The sequence below is a fragment of the Girardinichthys multiradiatus genome, chromosome 4, assembly GCF_021462225.1.
Source record: "Girardinichthys multiradiatus isolate DD_20200921_A chromosome 4, DD_fGirMul_XY1, whole genome shotgun sequence".
NCBI lineage: Eukaryota > Metazoa > Chordata > Actinopteri > Cyprinodontiformes > Goodeidae > Girardinichthys > Girardinichthys multiradiatus.
In genome coordinates, this window is record NC_061797.1 from 49,740,503 (window position 1) to 49,760,210 (window position 19,708).

The window sequence follows — 19,708 nt, forward strand, 5'->3', positions numbered from 1 at the left end:
TTGCATTTAGATGATTGATGAAAATAAATAATTGTTTTGAGAGTATTCTTTGTTACAGCATTGTTTCACACCTGCCTAAAATTTTTGCACAGTACTGTACCTCTGAAAAATGTCTTCTGGTTTTGCCTTTTTGTCACACTTACATTTTTCACATCATCAAGAAACTGAAGATGAAGATAATCTGGGGAAATACAAAGGGCAGTTTTTAAATGATCAATTATGAATGAAAAAAAAAAGACTATCCAAACCAAATCTGGTTCTCTGTGTAAAAATAAATATCTTCATTGTTAACTCATGAATTAACTGTGATTGACCACATTTCTGGTTATATGTCCCTAACCACACTCTGACCTGATTACTACCAGACCCATAGAATCAAGAAATGACTTAAACAGAACAAGTCTGACAACATGAAGTAGGCTGAAAATTTTCATAAAGCAACACAGCACGCCTTAAATCATGGTAGTGGTAGTGTGATGGTCTGGGGCTGCTCTACTGTTTTAGGACCTCAATGGTTTGCTGTAAATGATGGAACCATGTTTTCTGCTTTCCAGCAGGAAATCCTGAAGGAGAATACCCCGCCATCAGTTAGTAACCTTAAGCTCAAGTGCTCTTTGTTTATGCAACAGGGCAATGATCCAAAACACAACAGCAGGTCCACATCTGAGCGGCCTAGTAAAGTCTGGACTGATAGAGATTCTGTGGCATGACCAGGTCTGAAACACACAAAAAGCAGAACAACTCATTAAGAGGGTTAATATTTTTTCCAGCACTATTTGGACTTTAAAGGAACTGCAATGCAGAGTGTAACTTTATGCTCAGAGGGTATTTTAGTTAATCACAGCTCCCAGCTCTGAAAAGCTTTGTCACTTGCCTGTTCTATTGCAACATAAATGGTTTGAACTGAGCTCAGATCCAGTCAGACCTGTTGGAGAAACGTAGAGGGAACCGCCTCCTCCATCTCTGACACTGAAAGTCCCAGGTTGGACTTTGACATGAACAGATCTTGAGAGGCATCATGGAGACTGGTGCAGCGCTGCTGTTGCTGGTCGCTCTGCTGGGGAAGAGCTCAGCTGTCAGCTTTTATGGAGACAGCATCAGTTTCTCACCTCTACAGATGAACACAGATGGGAGATACAAGGTACAGAACATCACTCACCACATTGCTGCTTCAAATTCTGTATCTGAATATGTAGTTTAACTTCATTCTATCAAACTGAAGAGACAGAAATAAATCCTGAAACCTGATGGGCCAGGAATAAACCATTTTGTTAGTAGGAAACTTGGGTTTGTTGGAGTAACTTCTTTCTGTTCCCTGACTTTAGAAACTAAACAGCCACGTAGAATAAAGAAAAGAAACAGAAGAAGTGATTCGTGGCATGCTGCACACCTGCATGTCATCCATACCTCCGGTCAAAGCATCTGATGACTTATGTCAAGAAAATGTTTTTAAATCTTTTCCCACCTGCCGTGATAAAACAAACAAAACACAAACAGGAATTAAAAACAGACAATGATACTACTATCAGATCAAATCATTTCTTCTGCAACATATATCTGATCTAAACCCAAAGTAAATCTAATTTCATCAGATTATGATTGTGTATAAATCTGTCCTCTAAGAATGTCTTTTGTCTTGATCCAGCTCTCAGTTCTCTTTATTTTCTTTCCAAGCAGCCATGTTTTCCTCTAACATTTTGAAGTGGTCTTGATCAATAGTTCTCTGGGCTTTCTGAAGCTCTTTCAGAAATTTTCTATGGTCTTTGGCAGCTTTTTCATCCAGTTTTAGTTCCTGAACCTGATCATTGTTAAGCTGAACTCATTAAATCTGACCTGTGACTTCTTAGTGTGTCTCAGCGTTGTGAGGTGTTGCCTTGTGATGCTTCTGTCATGTTTAAAAAAACAGGAACAAAATCCAGTAAAGACCTGACCCCGAACCCAACAGATACATCTTATTTCAGCTAAGGAGGCAAAAAAAAAACCTCTCTTCTGGTTTTCCAAAGGTACAATATTTGGGATTTTCATAGATTAGTTGAAGGGAAAAAGTGTCTTTGTGAGTCTGCGAGTAACAAACAGCTTAAAAATCTAATTTAATGGATTAAAACGGGTTAGAAAAGCAGCCCAAGTCCTAAGAAAACAAGAGAAAGAGCTTCAGAAAGTCTATAACTAATTTCAAGGATTTTAGGAATGTCTGGATTCTTGAAGGTAAATTTTTATGTTCGATTTATGTTTTATAAACCCTGCAGGTGACTTTCTTTCACCGAGAAAATGGCAGAAATGACTGTCAGAACCAGGCGTCATTGTTCTGTGAAGGTGGGGTGTGTATGGACTTGGATGAGTCGGATACACTCCGAACGGACCAGGACTCTTCAGGCCAAGGCAGGTGGTGCCAGACTGAAAAACGCACAACAGCAACCTTCCAGGCCAATGGGACAAGCTTTACTCTAAGGTGAGTCCAGATCACACCAAGCGAAACCAGATCTTACTGGTACTCTGCTCCAGGTTTACTCTCAGGTGTTCTTCATGACACAGTCAAAGGCAGAGAGGGATCTAGGCAGCTCATGGAAGATGGTTAAACGACTCAGACCTCAGAAGAAGCTGGAGTGAGGCTATTAAATGATTAGGTTTTTGTTTCCTTTATTTCAAAAATAATTATTGCAACCTAAATTCTTGCTATTCATTCAAAGTAGAAGCCCTAGAAGTAAAACTTTCAACATGTACACATGTAAATACATCGGGCGACTGTCAATCTGGGGAGAGTTGTTGCTCCAGAGGCAGCTTTCTGCAATGAGAAAAAATGCAACGTAGTAAGAAGATGTGATTCATTTTTTAATCATTTTAGTTCTTGAGGGCCGCCGTCCTGCATGTTCTAGGCTTCTCCAGAACTTGGTGACAGTCTGAGGTGATCAGCTGACCATAAGCATCTGCAGTTTGCACTATACCAGCCACCAATGACCAAAAATGCACTCCTCTGGCATCAAACCAGAACATCTTAGAGGCTTCCTTTAAGCAAACCTGCAACTCTGAAGAAAACTCCTCTCATACTACAAACTGCTGCTGAACAGACGTGTCTGGAAGACCTCACATGTGGTTCCGGCCACTAAGTTTGGAGATAATGACTGAAATTTATTTTTCTCCTGTTTTGGAGAAAACCCCAATTCCCTTCAGGGAACACAGAAGTTGAGCTGAGTTCAGTTTATCAGAACTTTTTGGGAGGGGTTGATCTTTAACTCAAAGAGTTCTGGTACCTGTTTGGATGGGTTCTAGGTATAGGCCACAGAGGCGATTGCCTAGGGCGGCAAAAATTGAAGGTGGCGCTGCTGTGAAAACTCAAAAAGCAAACAAAAACGAATTTACAGAGAGTCATGAGTGAATGGTGACCTTTCCAACATGTTAAGTTACAGCTGAGTTAAATCATGCTAGCAGGCAGGTTCTGTTGTTGTTCCACGCTGAAGTTAGCATACGATCTGTAGCTTCAACATCTGAGAACTAATGTTAGAACAGCTTTATATGAGTTTACCTGCTGAATGGTTGCTACTGTTTTCCATCTGTGAACAGACTAGGAGAGACCTCACCAGGTCGCAAATAAATTTATACCTGATTTAATAATATCTTTTTACTCCATACCAGAACCTTTATTATTCAAATTGTACAGCTTCTTGATGCCCCAAAAGCCAGAAGTTTGTCGTTTTCTAAAATCAAATTCACAAAATAATGTGACTGTCACATTCTCAGCGTTAGCAGAACAAGGTAACAAAGCTTTGAATGAAAGAGTAAAGAACATTATTTTTTGCCCTCATTTGAATATTCTTCAGGAAATAGTTGCACATGAAAATTCTTTATTGCTGGTGAAGAACAGAGCAGATATAAATGTTGGTTTTTAGGAACATCTCCCTGTTTTTCAGGATATTTGAGATTAACGGACATAGAACATGTTGCAGCTTTGCTCTACTTTTATGTTGAGGGTCTGATTCTCTTAGGCTAGCTTAATTTTAAAAAAGCAAAGTTGCCTAATAATGCTACTGTAGCTGCTGCACTACTATATAAGTGTGCTGGAACCTCCTTTATTTAAAAAATCTAGAATCTCAACTAAATATTTTGTGAAGTGGCTGGCAGCAATAACAGTGAAGGTTTAGCTGGAGAAAGCTGTATTTACTGAGCTGGCAGTTTATTCTAGTGAAAATGCTAAATAAATATGTTGGCTGTCTGATGCTGTAATGTCACAGGCAACCAATCAGTAAATCTGCGTGATAAAAAATTAAAACAAAATTAAACTGGATGGTGGAAGCTTCCTCTCGCATCATTTTTCTAAACCAACTTACAAAGTGCCTCTCAGCTGCTAAGAACGACCAAATAAGGTCCAGGGCTACTGCCACAGACTTGATTTAATCTGAGACTTTTACGTTCTCAAACTGATGGTTTGAATCCTGCTGACATGGGTTGAGTTCAGCATGCAGGTCTTTGGACTCAGGGGGTGCAGGAAGAAGGCCAGTTTATTCATATAGCATTATTCATTCACAGCACACTCCAGAGAATTAAAACCTTTACATTTTTCCTTGAAGGAGGGCTTAATTTTAGAGCTGTTACAAAGCGGATGGTTCCACAAAGCACCTGAAAAGCTTTCAGTACAGCCAGCTACGAAATTAAAACATGATGAAAACTTTTTATCTGCCACATCGTCTGACTGATACCATTGTGAACATATTAAAGGCAGCGCTGAGAATGTTTCCACAATCTGAGTGAGTTTAATCCAGTTCAGTTCAATTCAGTTCATTTATATAACAATTATTCACAAAATATATCATCTCAAGGAACATTGCAAAGAAAAGTCAATTTAATCCAATCATAGAGACAGATTCTAAGTATTTACACATATTCCAGTAGATCCTAGTTATGAAACAATGCAGTCAAGTTCAGTTTATTATTCAAAGTGGTTAAAACGTTTTCTGTCTAAGGAAACCCACCAGATTGCATCCATTCAGTGACTTTGCAGCAATCCCTCATACTGAGCATACATGTAGTGACAGTGGAGAGGAAAACTCCCCTCTAACAGGAAGAAACGTCCTGCAGAACCAGAACCAAGTTCAGTGTGAACAGCCATCTGCCATGGCCAACTGGTTTCAAAGCACTAAATCTTTGGAATGTTTTTTACTGTGCCAAAATCCAGTTTTCATGCTGGCGTGAACCCATCCCGGACCCAAAAACGGACCAGAAAGTTCTTGGCACAATTTATCTGGACCCTGGAGTGGTTTGCTTGCAGTGTGAATGTGTGCTGTTCTCAGCGTACCATACGTGTGATTTAAGAGCAGCGCATTTGAGTAGAAGAAGAAGTAGAGGAAAAACAAAAGAGGAGCACGAATCTGAAGAGTTTGAAAATGTCTCGTGGCATTTCATAGAGAACTGAAGAGAAGCAGGTGCACAACTACATTTGAACAACAAAGTAGCAACAGAAACCCTGATAAGATGGACTTTCTTCTTCGTGTTTTTTTTTCTCGATCATCACAATACTGGAGCAATATTGCCCCCGAAATAATTTGTTGCAACTGCATAACAGTTCGGTCTAAAAATCTCTGTTTGAAAGCAAACCGGACCAACTGAAGGTTATAAATTTTCTCACTTTTACTGATCCCTGGACCCATCACTGGACCGGGCCAGCAGTGTGAATCTACCCTGAGAGACAGAGCATACACACAAAAAAACCACAGACACAGTTCAAACCTCTGTTAATCGCTGAATGTGGCTGAAGTTTATTAAACTTCTTCTACTTTCTTTTTCTCCATTGCCGCACCTTGAGGAATGTGACTGATATTTGCTTGTTGTCTGGCTTTCAGAAAGTTCTCTGCATTACACGAACACACTTAAATGTCTTTTGTCTGTGAGCTTTAGAAGAACAATGGCAGAGAATAATAATAGCTGACACTTCCTCATATTTAAAATTTACCAGAAAACTTAAGCTCATCCAAATTTTTCTTGTGAAATTCATGCAGCTTCTGTGAAACATCTTGTTCATGGAAGACTGTCGTTCTTAAATCGCTTTGTTTGCTAATTAAACTTTGAAGCTGAAAAAATTAAACTGCTGCTCATCCTCTTTTTAATTATATTAACTTACTAATTTATAACCAGTTATATACATATATATATATGTGTGTGTGAGTGTGTGTGTATAATATGTATCCTACTACTACTACTACTAATAATAATAATAATAATATCATTGATGTTTTACTGGACTTCCTGCAAATAAATTGCAAATACTGATGTATTTTATTTGATATAATATATAAATCTAATGTTATCCCATATAATACAACATATTTTAGCCCAATATAATCTAATAAGAGGTAACAATAATAATAATAATAATAATAGATATAATATTTACATACACACATAGGGTGTAAAGCTAAATAAAAAAATTACTATCAAATGTTTGTTTCCTATAACTGTTTGCTTCTTCTCTTTTGCTCTCAGTGGGGTCAGATGCTTTTCCACTCTCTCCTTGATCCTCCCCCATTTTTTGCCCTGCTTCAGCTTTTTGTCTATTTTTCTTAGAGCCTCTGTTCGCATATCCTCCTAATTTGTTCATTGTGGATTTGGTCAGCTGGTCTCTCAACGCAATCGATAAAATTTTCTCAATGGGAAGACAGGGTAAAGGGGAACCCTCTTGTCCAGACGGGACGTTCTCCTCCGGATACGCTATGGATTCCTGGCAGCAGTGGAAGATTGTGTGCCTGACAACAATGTCAGTCAAGGATGTGGAAGATTTGTACATAATTGGATTTCTGATAACAGCATTTCTGCTTTTTGGAGCTGGCAGTTACCTGGCTTATCGAAAGATTCATAAAACATCGGCAGCTGTTCAAAGCACTCCAAAGCTGCCTGGGATGTTTGAGGGGATCTTTAGAGCTCTCAGCACTCAGACTGATATGTTAAGAGAGCAGAATTGCAAGCTGGACGCGATCCTTGAACAGAATCGCAGGCTGGCAGTGTTTCCCGGACTCAAAGGTGATATGATTTAATCTTGGAGAAAGTTGTTTGCTCAAGATCTACTGAAAGTACCAGAAATTTGGCTATTTGGATTTGAAATTGAGAATGCCAGTAAGACTTTGAATGCCGGCGGAAAATCACAGCCAGCCTGAACCAAAACATTTATTGTTTGTCTAATTCAGGCGCCCCAATACGGCCTCCACAGGCTTCTTATCAAAACATTTCTCCTGGATGTTCTGTAAATACAACGCTCTGCCCCAGCAACCCCCCTCATATGTGAACTGAACTTTATGGCCGTTTGATAAAACTTCCATCTCTTTTTCAAGGACAATGGCACCTTCGTCAATGTTGACAGTCTAATTCTTTGCACACATGATCATACTTAAATATTGGCACTCTCACAAGTCCACCATGCCCCTGCAAAATCTTTGCTTATGTGTGTTGCTTTCCAATGCCCTTTATTTTTGCCTAAATGTGGATTTCATTTCTTGATTTCTTCTCCTTTTCATAGATTTTTAGATTTACAGTGATAGGAAAATAATACTAGTTTCTTAAAAAATTTGAATGAAAGCTATTTTTACACCAGTAACTCAGCTTCCTTAGTCAGAACTCAGCGATTGCTTAGTTAAATTTCAATGGATGCAAATGACTGTTATTATTGGACTACAACTGCATTATACCAGTGAACCCAAGGATCATTGTCTCTTAGCACAAGATGCTTTCCCCTACATAGAGGACTTAATGATGTAATTACCTCTTTAGAAAGATTGGTTTAGAACCAGCTCTTACCAGTAAAACCCAAAGGATTATTAATGTTTTCTGTATCATTGTAATGTTGGCCAGAGATTTTTAGATTTCTCAGAAGGATTCATAGATTTGTAGATTTCTTAGAAGGATTTTAGTATCATTTGATTTGTTTTTCTGTGTCTGTATCTATGTTTATTTTATTTGTCATTGTATTGTAATTGTATGTACAGCGCTTTGAGTGTCTCGTTACTGAAAAGCGCTATTTAAATAAACTTACCTTACCTTACCTCACCTTACCTTACCTACAATGACCACCAGGGGGCAGACGCAGATAAGCGGTGGTGCAGGATTGTTGTCAGTCAGTTACTAGGGCAACCAACAGTAAATCAAAACTAAGTAAGGATTTCATGTCCAGATTTTATTTGAGGTAATAAAAAGAAGTAGTTTATGTGAGTTTTTATTCACCTTCATTTATAAAACAATATAGTTTAGTGGTTTAGAAGTTTTTTTTACATCCCATTTTCACTTCTTTATTTTCAGAGACTCAGGCTGCTGCTGGCCCTCTAATGTGGACGGGAAAATCACCTGGATGAGCCACGCAGAGCTGGATCTGGGAATTCGATCAGATTCCTACCGCATCAACAATTGTCCCGTCACAGCAACAGTGTCTTCCTTACGGTACAGAAGTCTCAACCTTATAAATCATGCTTTTCTTTTCTTTCTTGTTTCATTTAATACTGTTTCTTAGAGACATATGGTATAAAGCAAAGGGACATGCACAGACTGCTTATAGAATGGTAAATAACCTCAGTAAACTCAGAAGAACATCTCTGAGGCTGAAGTAATGTCCCAGAACTGTGCTGATGGGAAATATGAAAATGTTCCTACAGGGTTCCTCAGAACTGTTTTACCCAGCTCCGTCTTCTAGCTCATGATCCAGATGGAGATGCAGTGAGATGCCGCTTTGCTTCAGACGCCACAACAAACTTTACTCTGGATGAGGTAATCTGACTAATCTGGCAGCTCAGACTCAATCCGATGCTTGCAACAGTTTTCAGCCTTTTCAGGATGTTTCGCAACATTAAGAGTTTTATTGATGTTCTCCCTGCACACAGATGCAACCACTATATGAAATCTATCCTTCAGATAGTTTTTAGTCTCCTTACTAAAGGAAACAGAAACGTGTCAGCCATTTTTAATTTTGAATGTTCAGAATACGTGCACGCTGAGAAGCACAGGAAAACTCCAACCTGGCGTCCACGTGTTTGAGCTAATGATGGAGGACTTCTCCACCAAAAACATCACGCTGACCTACGCTGATGGAAGCATAGTGACCCGAGAGGCCTCCAACATGAACCTACCTCCTCTCTGTAAACTGAAGCTGAACTTCCTGTTGGAAGGTGAGACTTCTTCACATGAGTATTCACTCAGAAACATCTGGGTTTCATTTTGTAGACCATTTAAAAATACATACTATATATGACATATTAACGATTTCTCAGAAATATTTTGTATTACTTTAGATTTCAATATTAAATGTTAATTATATATTAATTATCTAGTGATTAAAAACCATTCCTTTAAAAATAAAAGAAAATTTTTAAATTCATTTAAACTCGGTAACAAACAGGATTCTGCTGAACAATAACTTCAGCACTTGAAATATGGTTTTCTGTTCTGATTATGCTAAATTATTTTCACAATTTATTCCTCCTAGAAACTGTAATCAAAGCAACGGGAGGGTGTTTGGAAGAATCTGAAATATAAAAATGTTTAGAGTTATTTTTGTTTACTACATAATTCCTTGTGTGATCATTCATAGTTTTGTTGCCTTTGGTGAGAATCTACAATGTAAATAGTTATGAAAATAAGGAGAGCCATTAAAACTTTTGACCGGTAGTGTATATAGAAAAGAAAATTGACCCAAACACTGAACTCTGTAGGCCTGGAGTTTAAGGGTGTTTATACATGTGTGTATAAATTTAATCTTCAACATCTACAAAAATTTTAACTTTATGAAGAAAATATCCATATTTAAAGTAATTCTTTTGAATCTGCTTCAGTAAAATTTATTTGTTCATTGAAATGAAAAAGAAATGTAATTGATCAAGTTGGGGGTTTGCATAAGACAAAAATAATGCATGCAATATGCTCCAACAGCCAATAAACATTGAGAAAACAACCTAAATACTTATCTTTATCAAGCTGAAATAATTCATGATATAAAATCATAAAGGTCACAGAAAGCTTTCATCTAGAACACAAATAAGTGAATAAAAATGAAGCAAATAAAACAAGTCCAAACCAAACTAAAGCCCAAAACCATTCAATCAACACATGTGATGTTACTGCAGTTACTGAGAACCTCTATGAGATCAGTCAGGCTGAACATGGGTCCCCTGATCCGAAGGAGACACCAGGTTTCACTGTGAGTGAGGCTGAAACACGGATTACTGTTGGATGACCGGCCTGCCAGCTAAAGTTGTGGATATGATGCAGGTAAACTGAGGACACCAATTCCTTTAGCTGATCATGGACTCCTGCAGGCCAGGAGGATGGTAGGATGGCCATCACCTGCAGAAGGATGGATACATCCTCAGTAAATACATGGACAAGAAAGATGGCATCTTGTCTTGTTTTGGAAATATGATCTGTAGATTTAGAGGCCTTTAATAGACCTTCTTAAAAGAAATCAATTTTCTAGTTTTTGTCCCTATTATTATTTTTGAGAAAATAAAACCTCTGCTGTGTTTTTGTTTCAGTCATTTCTCCAACATCGAGCTGTGTGGCTGCTGACATGCTGCCCATGTTCCTGTCCAGGACGCCATCACATGGAGATGTTCTTCACGCCAGCGTGGGTCAGACCTTCCAGCTCTATGCTCAGGCCCAGGCTCAGAACGCTCAGTACGGACCTCTCTCACGTCTGCTTCGTGCACCATCATTACATGTTAGTACACACATGTTCCTGTCCCTTTTTATTCCTCTGAAGGATCCAGAGCTTCCAGGTCAGCGGGCCACACAACATGACCCAGGAGTTCAGAACCGAGTCGAATGGAAAGGCAGAAGTCACTATGAGCTGGACCCCAAACGAAATGGACGTAAACAGATTAATTCCAGTCTGTTTCACTGCAGAAACGGCAACGACGTGAGTTATTTTATGATACATACAGAAATAAGAACATCCTGGTTTTCTCTTTAAATCTTTTTCAGAGAAAAAGTGTTCTGTAAAGTTTAACATGTTTTATCACCTTTAATCTGCTTTTAATACCATTAGTTCCTCTGACAGCTTCAGATATGCAAAAACCTCACACAAATTATTACTGAATAATTTCAGCATAATTTCAAAACAAACAGTTGTGTTTATTGTGCATAAATACAAATACTGGACACCAGATAGATTAATATGAGAGAAATAAACCAACTGGTAAAATGCTTGATTGTCTTTTACAATTTAGTGAATAACTTAGAGTTAAATTAGCAAATATGAAGATGTGAAACTAACCAAAATATTGGGTGCATTATTTTCAAAACATCTGATAACATTTCCACATAGAATCAACAAAGTTACAATTTAAAAACAGAGGGGACCGGAGGTAGAACTGTGTAAGAAGCACATTTAGTGCATTGACTGTTTGTAACCGAGTCATGTTTCATAAAACAAATAAAAATAGAATCATAAGATATATCAAAATCAGTCTAACATCTGAAGAGCTCCATCACAATACTGGCTGCAGGAGGCACAAAATGGCTGTATTTAAAAACATTCAGCTGAAACGGACAAAGTTCAGACTGGTCGTCCAGAATCCATTTTCATCCTGGTTGTATAGATTTTAATGAAATTCTGTTTTTCATAACTGCACAAACCTGTTTTATTTATTTTTATCCTCCAGCCAATCAGAGATGAGATGTGTCATCATTATGGTGTCTCATTCCACCTTCACGCAAGGTTTGTTGTTAATAACAATAAAAATGCACACACACACACACACACACACACACACACACACACACACACACACACAGCCAGTGTATATACTATAAGAGGTTCCCAGAAAACTACTAGAAAACAAATTTATTCAATAGAAAACATTAGGAGGAGGAGCTGATGCCTGTTGAGCAAAAATTAAACCTTTATTTGTTCAGACTGTCAATAAATCTCAGAACTTAAATCTGAATAAAGGGAAACAGAGCATGACCAGCAGATCCTACAGATTTTGAAGGAATGTTGCATGACTCTGCATGATGAAAAAATATTTTTAGCTATGCAAACACAGTGGGAGGAGAGAGCATGAGAACTGGTCCCCCTAACAGGACCTGGAACCAGTTTGGTTCATGAGACAAACAGATGTGGCGAGGCCGTAAAGAGCCCAATGCAAAAGAAATATTCTGATGATACATGAAATCATTTAATAACATTTAAAAACATCAGACTTCATTTTGAATCCAAGTGAACTAGTTCATTTTGATAGTTGTTCATAATTTGTGCTGCAGAACACCAACCAGTTCAAAGTTCTGTCTTTTTTTTAATACCAGAACTCTGTCATAATATTTTAAATGTATATGAAAATGAACTGGGGCTGCACGGTGGTGTAGTTGGTAGCACTGTTGCCTTGCAGCAAGAAGGTCCTGTTGTCGACAGTTCGACTCCTGGCTGAGGGTCTTTCTGGATGGAGTTTGCATTTTCTCCCAGTGCAAGCGTGGGTTTTCTCCGGGTACTCCGGCTTCCTCCCACGGTCCAAAGACATGCCTGTTAGGTTAATTGGTCTCTCTAAATTGTCCTTAGGTGTGAATGAGTGTGTGCATAGTTGTTTGTGTGTTCCCCGGTGATGGACTGGCAACCTGTCCAGGGTGTACCCTGCCTCTCGCCCACAGACTGCTGGAGATAGGCACCAGCTTCCCCGTGACCCACTATGGTAGAAGCGGTATAGAAAATGACTGACTGAAAATGAACTGACTGGATCATTGTTCCTTTGACCTCCAGGCAAAGCCACTGTTCAATGTTTACCCAACAAGATGACGGTGGTGTTGGATAAAGCGTCCATGCCTGATGTCAGTGAGGAATTCCTGTCCCTGAGAGACCCATCGTGCACGCTCACCACCAACGGCACTCACATTGTGGGAACCATGTCTTTCAGCACCTGTGGCACTAAGCTCGAGGTGTGGCATAAAGCCAAACAAAGATATTGTGTCCATTCTTTTCTGCCACTTTGCTTTTTTCACTCTGATGTTTCACATGAAAACAGGATAAAGGAGACTACATCGTCTTTAAGAACGAGATCCACTCCATCGAGCGGTCTGACGAGGTCATCATCCGAAGGAACATGGTTAAGATTGACTTCTTCTGCGAGTTTTCCAAAACCATCAGCGTCTCCAACTTCTACAGCCTCCACCAGGCGGACTACATCTTTACCGAGTCCAGCTTTGGCAGCTTCGGCTACAGCTTTGAGATATTCCGAGACAGTAACTTCACCAACAGGGTGGAGCCCAACGCCTACCCAGTGCAGATCAAGCTGATGGAGATGATTTACTTGGGCATCCAGGCCATGTCAGAGCTCCCAAACGTCACCTTGTTTGTTGAGTCATGCAAAGGAACTCCAGACAACAACCCGGACAACCCCATATACTATGACCTCATCAAGAACGGGTGGGTCCTGCTGCACAGAAACTCGTGTTAAAGATGTTCGGAGAAGATGCTGGTCATTTTCCATTTGTTGTCTTCCAGGTGTGTGAAAGACAAGACTCTTAAGGTCCACCCATCGAATCAGACTTTGTACAACTTTGAGATCCAGTCCTTCAAATTCAACGGATATTATGACCAGGTATCTCAGAGTGAGAGTTGAACCCTGAACAGAAGGTACGATACCTGATGTCCCTGTGTGGAACACTGGAAAACATTCCTGATGATTCCAGCTGCACAGAATGAAATATTAGGAAAACTCACAACTTTCAAGCTCTGCTGAATTTAATGTAGGCAACAATGTTGTTCAATTGTTGTCATACAGCTCAGTTGTTTCCATCCACTCATCATAAGCAGGAACATCTTTAGATGATTCATTGAGCTGTTAGTTTTTCAGGCCGGAACCATTGAACAACATGAAGCTGCAGCGGGTTGCGAATTGGGAATTCAATTTAGTTCAGATATTTACATACACCCCCACTAACTTTTGGTTGAATGTCTCTTAGCAAGTGACACAATGAACAGGAGCTTTCTGGAGCCAACGACAAGCTTCTGGACGGATTCTTGTTGGGGTGAAGTCAAGATCCTAGAAGCCTAATGCCAGCCTTCATTTGTTCTAAAAGCAGTTTGGATCTCTGTTCTTTTGGAACACCCAACTGGGTCCAACTTTCCACCATCTAGATGACACTTTGTGCAATGCCCACAGCATGATGCTACTCCTACTATGTTCTCATCAAGTAACCTTGAGATTGTGACCAAACAGCTTAATCTTTGCCTCACCAGCAAAGTTTTCTCCACAATATATTTGGCCTGTTCACGTAGGCAGCTGAAAATATCTCTAAGGCTTGTTGTTGGTGTCTTTTTTGGAAAAAGGGCTCTTGAGATAAAACTGGCTTTAATGTTGACAGGGACACTGGTGTTTCACCAGTTTCTAGTTCAAAGCAGGCTTGGGTCTTGGCGGTTCTCAGGTTGTTCCAGGACATCTTGACTGGCTTCCTTTCATCTGAGGAGGACAGTTTGGGTCAGATAGTTGGTGGTTAATAATTACAGTGGGATCATATTGGGATTTTCGGATCATGGGTGGAGCCTGGAGAAGTGTAGTGTGATCTTATGGTGTGTAGCTCCAACCTGAGACAGTCTGAGAGGGTCATGGCGGGCCGAGCTGGACCTGGTGCAGTTGATGCTGACCCTGAAACATCTCAATTTGATGAATCTTGGTGGGTGTGCATATGAGCAAAAAGACCAATCTGAGCTTGGAATACTGTGGCAAGCTGGGCAGATCAGCAAGAACATTGAACCCCACGATGAGAAAGTAGAACCACAAGCTGAGGGAAGAGTTCCTTTCCTGGCAGATTAAGTGATGTATGCATGCTGTGATGATGTCGACATGAGTGTGGATGCCGAGTTGTCTCAGGGATATGAAGAATTGCAGGGAAAACCCAAGCATGTTGCAAGTATTGAGACTGTTGCAATGTCGCGAGGTCCTTCACTCTAAAGGTTTCCATATCTGCAGTGAAGCAGCAAGGAGGCAAGTAGGTAATGGAGAGGTCAGGACTGTTCAGTCCCAATCTATTTATACATGATAATCCCATTTCTTTCAGTTGTTTTAAGTTTAGTCAGCCAGATTTAATGAGTTCATATTAAAGGAAATAGTTGCTCCAGAAAACTAGTTAATCACCTCTAAACTTTTACTCGATCCATTCCTAAACGTGCTCAGAGGAGGGTGTGAGAGTGGAGAGGACAAATCTCCGGGAGAACCACACTGCTTTGATTTTGGATGAGAGTAAATCCTTGTTTTTGAGCCACTCTCTCACATTCACCTGACAGGTTTACATCACTTGCTCCGTCATCCTGTGCGAGCCTGGGAATCCCTTTTCCAGATGTGCGCAGGGATGTCTGAACGAGCCGTCCCGCCGACGCAGACGAGAGCTAAGCATGGAGACCACCGGACACTACATTACCCAGGGTCCCCTCCAGCTAGTTGGTTCAGCTGGTCCCAGTGTAGCCAAGGAGGATAAGAGGATAAATGTAGCACCAAAAAGTGACATGTCTCCTGAAGGTTAGAGCCTGAACCACCCAACGGTTCATTTTTCTATTTATGTAAAAACTGAAATTTGTTCTGATGTCTTCTAGTGAAATATCCACCAGTAGTTCCTGAAACCAGATCGAATGGAGAATACTGGAGATTCACGGAGATTTTTGCCTCCAACATCACCACGGTGTTCTTTGCCAGTGGCTTCATCCTGTCGCTGGTTCTGCTGGCTGTGGTGGTTCGTCACTTCAGCAGGAGAAGAAGAGCTGAGGACCTTGATTTTCTCATTGAAGACAAGTTTGAGAAATAAAACAAACTCGTCTCTGAGAACCTCTAAAAACATATGAATTAATGGGACATATTACTTTTTATCATTTTATCATTAAAGTGGACAATCGCAGCATGATCTTTGGTTTTTATTCCTGTACTGATGAACCCAGCAAGCTTAGTTTCCTCACAGAACATCTAAAACACCAAAAATAAAACCCATTTTCTTTTAGCCATACAAACCAGCTGTGTTTCTAAAGTCATTATTCAAAATAGCAGAAGCTTGTGGGTCCAACTCCACACTTTAAAAGATCAGGCAACAGCTTTACTAATATGTCTCCTTTGATTTGTGTTTCCTTTTTTCATGCAGGTTCATCTGAAGCTGTTATGATGATTTGGGAGTTAGCATTGGTTAAATCAAGCAGGTATCTTCAGAACATTAAAAAGAATATTTTAGAGGAACGTTTCTGCTAAAATTGCTGTAAATATAGGAAATACTTGGAAATGGTTTTATTGCCAGCAGGTTGAGAGTTGAACAATGCAGGCCAGTTTACAGTTACATCAAATAAAAGGTATTTTAATGCCTATGGTCTATCTAAAAGATCAGTGATCCAACAAGCCCACAGATATGAAATCACCTGTTTTTACATGCTGAGCTTGAGAAAAACCAGCTGATCAGATCTTTAAACTTTAGTTTTACTCAAAGCTCACAGAACCGGTTCCCCTTCTCCTGTCATTATCCTGGACTTAAAATAAGTAAACAGATGGGTTCAGCTGGATGCTTTCATACTACTCTTTTTTTGTCATTAACATCTCTAATTGTGTTTTTTGTCATAATTAGGTTTTTTTTCTTTTTAGGGAAATTAAATACAATTTTTAGGGGTCTGTGTTCATATTATTAAGGCAAATGCTACAATTAAAAGAGAGGGGCTTTATATACACATTCCTCTTGTTGGTATGTAATAAAGAGCTTATGGGAGTCTGTGTGTGGGTGTTTATTGCCTATTTTATGCTTCTAACTCAGTTGCATTAAAATTCTGACAGCACTGAGGCTGGCTGATGAGATTATTTGGACGTTCAGAGAGAGCAGCAATCCCAGCTGAAATCAACCGGATCATCTGAACAGATAATCGCTACATTTGGAGCTGAGAGACTGTCAGAGTTCAACAAGCTGAAATCTGGGGGAGAATATCTGATCAGGATTTGTTGACATCAATATGTTAAGGTAATGTTTAAATATTTTTGCCTCTCTGACAGCTTCAGATAAGAAACATTAAACTCCCAGATGACCCAGATTCTAAATGACAAATTGTTGCAGACAACAGTGTGAAGTTTAGAATCCAATCTCACCTGTTCAGGTGCTACAGAACATAAAAGACAACCTAAAAGATAAAGAAATACCCAAAGCATCCATACATCTAAACATAGTGTTATATCATTAAAACACAGCTATACAGGGCTGTGGAAAATGATTTATACCCTTTATTCACTTTTAATGTTTTTCTTTAAAATTTTCAAATCAAACATTTTAATATCAAATATGATGAGCAAATGCAAAAACAAGTTTTGAATTAATGATTTGGTTCCTTAGGGAAAAAACAATTTAAACCAACTTGGTTGTCTGTGAAAAACTCCTAATAAGTGGTTGTTCCCCCTCAGCAGCAGCAGCTGCCATCAAGGATTTCTGATTTCTTTTTTCGGTTTTTAACATCCTTGTGGAGGTATTTTGGCCTACTCTGCTTTGCTGAATTGCTTTAAATAAGCTACACTGGAGTTTTTTTTTTTACCCTGAACAGCCTGTTTAAGGTCATGTCCAAACAACTCAGTTGGGTTTAGGTCCAGACTTTTACTAGGCCACTCCAAAAGCTTCATTTTGTTTTATTAAGCCGGAGTTGGAAGTGTTAATGTACCTTGGATAACTGTCCACAGCAGAATTTATGGTGACATCAACTATGTCAAGTTATTGAGGTTGTCAAGGATCCCCAGAGCATCTCTCTGCCACCACCATGTCCGACTGTAGTACGCCGTTCTTTTCTGAAATGTACATTTTACACCAGATGTAACAGGACCCTCACCTTCCAGAAAGTTCCACTTTTATCTCATTAGTCCAGAGAATATTTAGCAAATATTTTTGGAGATCATCAAGATATGTTTTGGCAAATTTGAGACGGGCCTTTGTGTTCCTTTGGGTCGGCAGTGGTTCTGGCCTTGGAACTCTTCCATCGAGACCATTTTTCTACACTTTCTCTCTCTTGTTGAATTATGACCTCTGACCTTAACTGAGGCAGTGACTGCTGGAGATATGCACCAGCTCTCCGGCGACCCTGTATGGAAGAAGCGGGTATAGAACGTGGATGGATTGGTGGATGTACTGATTGCAATCTGCAGCTACAACAGCAGAGGTTGCTGGAGGACAGCAGTGTTGCTGCAGCAGCCCATTAAAATATTATTCTCAACTAACTTAAAATTATTTATAATATTATTACAGGTATGTCCTAATTAAATGGTGGTATATTGTCAAAGATGCCAGAAAGAAATAAAAAGGATAAAAACAGAAACAAAGAAACAACAAACAAGCCAAAAATGAACTAAACAAGTCAAAGTATGGGCAAAAAACAAGAAAATTCTGTCACGGTGTGGTTTTGGATCGGACCAAAGTGCAGACAAGAGCTCGGCAGGATCATCTTTGTAATTCAAAGATTTATTTACCAGGTCAAAAACGTAGCAAAATCACTGCAGGTTTCCCAAGGCAAGGCGTGGCAATAAACAAAGTATAATCATGGACGAGAACGAGGTTGTGACGAACACAAGGAACCAGCAACGAACAAAGACACAAAACCAACTTATACACTGTGACATAACAAAGGCAGATAATCAATGGAACAGGGAACAGGTGAAACAAATACAAAGACTGAGGATGGGCAAAGTAACTAATTAACAATAAACAGAAACACAGACCAAGCAAACCTATAGACAAAGATAAATAATCAAATGGGAAATAAGAAAACGAGAATAATTATGACTAAAGTAAACAGAGAAACTAGAGGGAACATAGGAACAACAATAACAACCTGAGAACAAACAAAGAACCCATAAAGAAAACCTGAATACAAAATTAAACCAACCTAACCACACTGACTGAATTAACTGGAAAGGAAACAGAAAATAAACTAGTAAACAAGAAGAGTGCAAAGGAACAAATAATAAAACACAATTAAACACAAAGATACTAAAGTGAAATAAAACTAGAGAATCCAGGGAAGACCAAGAACTATAATAATTACAATAATAATAATAGACCATACCAAGTAATAAGAAAACAATCATAAAAGAACTTAATGAGGGAGAACAACAAAACCACAGGAGGCAGTAGAGGGAGCAAAACAAACTAATAAACTTAATAGAAATATCTAGACAAAATAAACCATCACAAGAAACCATAAAACAAAGTCCAAAATGTCACTCCGTGACACATTCACTAAAATGTGCTTTTAAAAAAGAGGATGACAGTTTGAAGGATAGAGGAAATATTGTTGTGGTGAGGAGGAAACACTAGAGGTGGACATACAAATCAAAAAAACTAAAATAAGGAATTAATAAATAAACGAAATGAACTAAAATCGGCATTTAGTTTAAACAATCAGTGTAAAAGTGTCAACTTCTTTTTCCAGCATATGAAATCAGATCCTAACAATACAGTAAAGTCTTCTTATTATAATCCTCCAGAGGTTTGCTTGTTTGGACTGCATCCCTGCCGTCTGTATGGATTTCAAAGCAAATCAGTTACATTTATCAAAGTTAAATTTAATTGAAACTATTCTGGAGCCAAAGTACCAGAAGTTCAGATCCCAACATATAAAAACAACAAACTTTCACACATCAAAAAGCACAAACAGGATACCAAACAGGGAGTAGATGCTACCACTTACAGCAGCTTTGTTCCAGCAAAATTCCTATCATTTCATCTGTCGACTATTTTTTAAGACTATCTACTATAA

The 19,708-nt window shown here is 39.1% G+C and overlaps 1 protein-coding gene across 1 annotated transcript; it reads left to right on the top strand.

The window, feature by feature from the left end:
- Positions 1 to 987: 987 nt before the first annotated feature.
- Positions 988 to 16,689, top strand: LOC124866669. The gene is made up of 13 exons (XM_047362558.1): positions 988 to 1,141; positions 2,247 to 2,449; positions 8,275 to 8,412; positions 8,625 to 8,736; positions 8,948 to 9,134; positions 10,497 to 10,638; positions 10,724 to 10,879; positions 11,625 to 11,680; positions 12,716 to 12,891; positions 12,978 to 13,378; positions 13,457 to 13,553; positions 15,239 to 15,470; positions 15,545 to 16,689. The coding sequence occupies exons 1-13, from the start codon at positions 1,019 to 1,021 to the stop codon at positions 15,751 to 15,753; spliced, it is 2,232 nt and encodes a 743-aa protein (XP_047218514.1). The 5' UTR covers positions 988 to 1,018; the 3' UTR covers positions 15,754 to 16,689.
- Positions 16,690 to 19,708: the final 3,019 nt, after the last annotated feature.

Bases quoted from the DNA above. Each gene is read 5' to 3' on its own strand.
- LOC124866669 (XM_047362558.1), top strand. From the start codon at position 1,019: ATGGAGACTGGTGCAGCGCTGCTGTTGCTGGTCGCTCTGCTGGGGAAG. The intron at 10,639-10,723 runs GTACGGACCTCT...ATTCCTCTGAAG, and splicing joins GCCCAGGCTCAGAACGCTCA to GATCCAGAGCTTCCAGGTCA. The intron at 12,892-12,977 runs GTGTGGCATAAA...ACATGAAAACAG, and splicing joins CCTGTGGCACTAAGCTCGAG to GATAAAGGAGACTACATCGT.